At 47.9% G+C, this 1,235-nt stretch overlaps 2 protein-coding genes across 2 annotated transcripts in view; one reads left to right on the forward strand and one right to left on the reverse strand.

Annotated features, from left to right (window-relative positions):
* LOC119586299 (ovalbumin-related protein X-like) overlaps positions 1-1,235 on the forward strand; it is a 52,031-nt gene that overhangs the window by 24,019 nt on the left and 26,777 nt on the right. The gene's annotated exons all lie outside the window — the stretch shown is intronic.
* The window catches only part of LOC119586593 (antichymotrypsin-2-like), a 10,297-nt gene that overhangs the window by 2,079 nt on the left and 6,983 nt on the right, over positions 1-1,235 (reverse strand). Inside the window, 1 exon segment of the mRNA XM_037935343.1 lies at positions 836-1,075. Within this exon segment, the coding sequence (XP_037791271.1) occupies positions 836-1,075 (240 nt within the window).

Raw genomic sequence — 1,235 nt, forward strand, 5'->3', positions numbered from 1 at the left:
GTATGTATCAGTCCTAGTAGTACCCTCAATAAAACGCTCGCGTGTGGGCTTCCATAGAATCCTATGGCTTATTCGCGGGGCCTCTTAGCCAATTACAGACAAACATATAAAGAAAAAAAATAAAGCTGCTGATGATTATCATATTGTCAGATATAGTACTCCAGATAGCAGTGTTAAAATAGGGACAAATAGAGACTGAGCTAAATAGAAAAAGAAAAGAAAAAGGAAGTACAAGCAACTGATTTACAAATCAACATGGATACAAAATGCAAATCAAATCCAAATTCTGATGAAAATACAAATCAGACAGACAAGTACAAATGGAAATCGAAGTTCATGAAGAAGGGGGTGTGATTGTGAATAGGGGAAATAAAGTGACGAGTAAAGGAGAGAAACGGAGAGGAAAGAAGTGAAGTATTTAGATATCAAAAGAAAATGGAGGAATATGATATAACGCCCACATAAAAACGTAATATAAAACAGTCACTCCGTACCATAGTTATGCTGATCACGTACAGTAACGCCTATGCACGAAGTGAAGCCGGATTTTTACACAGGCAGAACCAAAACCACACAGCGCTCTCAAGCAGAATGATATCCGAATGACGCCATCCACGAACGATTACACGAACTCCCTGTCGCCCGCCATCCCTCCAGCCTCACCCTTCCGCCCCAACCAGCCCTTAGGTCCGCCACCCTTCCGCCCTAACCAGCCCTTAGGCCCGCAACCCTTCCGCCCCAACCAGCCCTTAGGTCCGCCACCCTTCCGCCCCAACAAGCCATTAGGCCCGCCACCCTTCCACCCTAACCAGCCCTTAGGCCCGCCACCCTTCACATACCTCCTGCAGGCCATCCCCATCCTGCGACTCGATCTTGAACTTGGGCATGACGACCCTCACCACGGCGGGGCTCATGGCAGCCAGGGCGCTCTCCAGCAGAGGGGGGGAAAGGCGGTCCACGGTGTCCACCAGCCCTCGCGAGCCGGCGCTGAGAGGGGGCAGCAGGACGTACAGCGACACGGGGCTGTTGGCGTAAGGTAACTCCAGGATCTGAACACCCAGGTCCTCGGACTCGCCTATGGGGGCAAAAGGGATCGGTGTGTTTTCATGTCCTCTAGTTTTGTTAACTATGGTTGTTTCACTGCCTAAACATATACACATGTTTAGTATTTTTTTGTAATAGTGAGGTTAATACTAAATTCAACCAATAAGAGTATTTACCGCAATGTCTCAAAT

This window comes from Penaeus monodon, chromosome 21 (assembly GCF_015228065.2).
Source record: "Penaeus monodon isolate SGIC_2016 chromosome 21, NSTDA_Pmon_1, whole genome shotgun sequence".
Taxonomy (NCBI): Eukaryota; Metazoa; Arthropoda; class Malacostraca; order Decapoda; family Penaeidae; genus Penaeus; species Penaeus monodon.